This window comes from Garra rufa, chromosome 10 (assembly GCF_049309525.1).
Source record: "Garra rufa chromosome 10, GarRuf1.0, whole genome shotgun sequence".
In the NCBI taxonomy this organism is placed as follows: domain Eukaryota; kingdom Metazoa; phylum Chordata; class Actinopteri; order Cypriniformes; family Cyprinidae; genus Garra; species Garra rufa.
The window spans coordinates 34,402,964-34,407,412 of NC_133370.1; the positions used below are offsets into that span (position 1 = coordinate 34,402,964).

At 38.6% G+C, this 4,449-nt stretch overlaps 1 protein-coding gene across 1 annotated transcript; it reads right to left on the reverse strand.

The window, feature by feature from the left end:
• Nucleotides 1-252: 252 nt before the first annotated feature.
• Nucleotides 253-2,866, reverse strand: ptger4c (prostaglandin E receptor 4 (subtype EP4) c). The gene is made up of 2 exons (XM_073849178.1): nt 1,982-2,866; nt 253-964 (listed from the first exon to the last, which is right to left on the reverse strand). The coding sequence occupies exons 1-2, from the start codon at nt 2,864-2,866 to the stop codon at nt 371-373; spliced, it is 1,479 nt and encodes a 492-aa protein (XP_073705279.1). The 3' UTR covers nt 253-370.
• Between the last annotated feature and the right edge of the window lie 1,583 nt (nt 2,867-4,449).

Sequence of the window (4,449 nt, forward strand, 5' to 3'; positions counted from 1 at the left end):
ACAACCCATCATTACTTGCTATTGTTTCAGTCAGTTGTACTCTTGCATTGATGAAAATAAATTGCACTTTTAATAAATTATTCACAGTTTTACAAGTCACAGTCAAGTACAACCCAGCATGCAGCATGGCACAGCACGGTAGAAGGAAGCAACATATACATATCCACACATTAAACACATCCATGTTATCTGACAAAACATAGACATACATATGTCTCCTCTTTTTAGTTTAATCCTAAAATTGGATCATTCCACATCAAAATAAAGCAAATTCACAGAATTATTTGTGAATGTAAACTAATGCAGAAAAGACAAGGTCGTCTTTTTTTTCCACAGTGCTTTACAGAATCAATCTAGACTGGCCTCTAGGTCATTGTCTCAAGCACTTTTCTGATACACATGAACTTGGTGTACTGAAAGTGCAGGTTACTATTTCAACCTTATTTTCTAATATTTGAGCGGCTGGTAGCGCCACAACAGTCTTGGCGAGGAGTTTGGGACTTGATGCTCCTTCATCTTCATCAAACCCCATGACACCGTGCTGCTCGATGCTGAAAGGATGAAACTCAGCCAGAGCTGTATCAAAGTCCCATGCCTGGCGAAGGGTTAAGTCCACATAAGATTTAGTGTTCGTTCTGGTCTGTTTACCCACGTCGTTTCTACAGATGGCCGTACGCAACGATGCGTAGCTTGTGCAATTGCTTTGAGCAAATGACTGAGGTGAGTGCTGACCATCCATCCAACCCAAAACACGACTACGGTCCCCTTTCCTCAGTCTGATAGTACGCTTGAGTCGTGTGCAGCCTTTGGTTAATAAGTTTTTCCTGCACAGAATATAAACCCATGGATCCAGGATAGGGTTGAAGGAGGCGAATCTAATGGCCAGGAGATCACTGCGATAGTCTGGACTTCTGCCTGATGATATGTAAGCCGGATCATACAGCTGGTTGATGAAAATGCGCACCTGTTGAGTTGAAGAAAAAAAATTCAAGCAAATTATAATTAGAAAGGATCACAGCTCTTTGAAATAAATGATGATTTACACATTAGTTATTATTGTAATGATTGTGAAAGCACTCAAGTATTTTTACACAATAATTATTAGATTTTTTTTACAATCATAATTTCTTTTTAGTTAGCAAAAAGCCAATTTTCTTCAGATTAAGTTGTTTTTTAATAATATATAGATCCAGATCTAAATAAATAAATAAGTCATTTACAAAGTCACGCCATTTACCGACTTTAAACATCTGTCAAACAACAAGAGTTCACCTGCTCATATAATTCTTGATGTAATCAAGTATGATTTGGCTTGCTTGGAGACTCCACTGGAGCTTTAACTAATGAACTAATGATGAGGAGACTAATTAAGTCGGTAATTAATTACTAGATATAAAATTAGAGCTGATATGATGCTTTGATGCCGAAATAATTGTCACGGTTGTGAGGTAAGCAGCTGTTTATGTTGACAGGCAGAATTATGAACTCCATTGGCATAGCGCTTATTCACAAATGTGACCCTAGACCACAAAAACAGAAGGTTCAATCAACGCTTATGAAAGCTAAATAGATAAGCTTTCCTTTGATGTATGGTTTGTTAGGATAGGACAATATTTGGTCGAAATACAACTATTTGAACATCTGGAATCTGAGGGTGCAAAAAATTAAAATATTGAGAAAATCGCCTTTAATGTTGTCCATGTTGCTCAATGTTTCCTAATAAAAAATTAAGTTTTTATATATTTACGGTAGGAAATTTACAAAAAAAAAAAATGAACATTTGAATCTTTACTTCCTAATGATTTTGGTATAAAAGAAACGTCGGTAATTTTGACCCATACAATGTATTTTTGGCTGTTGTTACAAATATACCCGTGCTACTTAAGAATGGTTTTGTGGTACAGGGTCACAATAATATGAATTACACAAGAACAAATAATATAAACGCTGGAATGACACTAGGAACACAAGGATAACTTACCACTAAAGGGATGGAGCATATCAGGAACACGATGGTCATGAAGATTAACAGCCAGAACATCTGGATTTCCGCTGCAGATGTTAATTTGAATCTGCGCCTGGAGCCTGTGTGTCCGGATACCTCAGCCCTCACAATGCGACTCATTTTACTCATCCCGACCAGTGAACGACACACAGCGAAATTGCACAGTACGGTAACGGCGATTAACAGCAGCATGAAACCTCCGTACAGAAACGTGTATGAGGCGCCAACAGAGTCCATGGCGCGCCAGTCCAAGAAGCACCAAGTTCCGGGGAAGTGTCTCGTGTGCTTTCCAAAACCAAAACTGGGCATGATGCACAGCACGATATTGGCCAAGTACGTCGCCATCAGCGCGAACCGAGCCATGGCTCGGTCCACATGCTGCGAGTAGAAGTACGCGTGGTTTATGGCTAGATATCTCTCCACTGACATTGCGCACAGTATGGACATGCCAGCCGAACCGAAGAACAGCATTGAGAAGGAGAAGAAATGGCACAGGAGCGCTCCGCCCGGCCACCTGCGCGCGATGTATGTGGCGATGACCACCGGACTGGTGAAACAGGTGCCCAACAGGTCCGTGATGGCCATCCCACACACCAGAGTGTAAAAGGTGGTCTCCTTCTGCTCCTTTTTGGAAATGCAAAGCACCACGATTGCCACGAGGTTTCCGAGGACCCCGACGCCAAACATAGTGGCCGAAGTGATGAGAGAGCGATAGTCCAAACTCAAACACGAGCTGTTGGCGAAAGGTACGAGAACTTCTGACATATTCAAACCCACGTTCAGCAGTGAATCATTCATCTCAGAAAGGTTAACAACTGCGAGAGGCTCCACAAACTTAAAGTCTACACTTCGCTTTTCCATAAGAGATGTGTGCAGCCAGAGGGTTCGCTAAATAAATAATGAACAGACTCGCGGTTACCTCTTAGATTTACGCGCATCTCTATGTGGCCCTGATTGGACTCATAGGTGTCACTGCTTTTATAGAAACCCCCACAGCTCCTCTTCCCACTGTGTGATGTCAGCGTTGGAGAGTGACGTCATTTGCAATCCCATGCAGCCAGATTTAGCCAACAGTAAACGCAGGTGTGTGGCTTATAGCAAGTTCAAATGAGGAATTGCAGTAGTTGCAAATGTGTTGCATGTTTAACTGCGTAATTTATACTAATATCTTTCTCTATTGCACCCTATGTTAAAATGTATGAAAGGCAAATAATAACAATAATGATGTGACTTTATTACACCACCATATTTGTTTCAAGTGATTGATGGCTCAATAACTGAGCATACAGCTGAAAAGACAAATGATCCTTTTAATGGTCGTAATGGTATTCTTGATCATCATCAGATTCTTTAGCTTTGGGAAATTCAACAGGTTTTATTTAGCATAAAACAAAAGTTGCTGTAAAATAATAAAAAATAATTAAGTAGCACCTAAAAATTCAACTTTAAATTAAATGTTTTCTTTTGTGTTTTGCAGAAGAATCAGTCATAGAGGTTTGGAAAATAAGTGTGTAAATAAGTGAATGACTTGAATGACATGTCATGGGGGGGAAATAGATGACTAACTTGTACATTTAAGCAGTTTATGTAACGATCCAGTAGGCCTAAGTTTCTTGCTGATCAGACCATTAAAAGGATAGGTTGATTTAGTCATATTTTATAATATTTGACTTCAGTCAACAGGCCTACAGTTGAGGCCAAACGTTTACATCCCCCTTTCAGAATCTGCAAAATGTTAATTATTTTACCAAAATAAGAGGGATCATACAACATGCATGTTATTGTTTATTTAGCACTGAACTAAATAAGGTATTTCACATAAAATATGTTTACATATAGTCCGCAAGAAAAATAATAGTTTTTTATAATAATAATAATAGTAATTTATAATTTATGACACTGTTCAAAAGTTTGCATCCCCTTGATTCTGAATACTGTGTTGTTACCTGAATGATCCACAGCTGTGCTTTTTTTGTTTGTTTTTTGTTTAGTGATAGTTGTACATGAGTCCCTTGTTTGTCCAGAACAGTTAAACTGCCTGCTGTTCTACAGAAAAATCCCTCAGGACCCACACATTCTTTTGTTTTTCCAGCATTTTTGTGTATTTGAACCCTTTCCAACAATGACTGTATGATTTTGAGATCCATCTTCTTATACTGAGGACAACTGAGGAACTTATATGCAACTATTACAGAAGGTTCAAACGCTCACTGATGCTCTAGAAGGAAAAACCAGGCATTAAGAGCCGGGGGGTTAAAAACCTTTTGAATTTGAAGATCAGGGTAAATTTAACTTATTTTGTCTTCTGGGAAACATGTAACTATCTTCTGTAGCCTCTGAAGGGTAGTACTGAATTTAAAAGAAAATTGATATTACTATGCATATTACTAATCAAATTATGTTTTGATATATTTACGGTAGGAAAAGTACAAAATATCTTCATA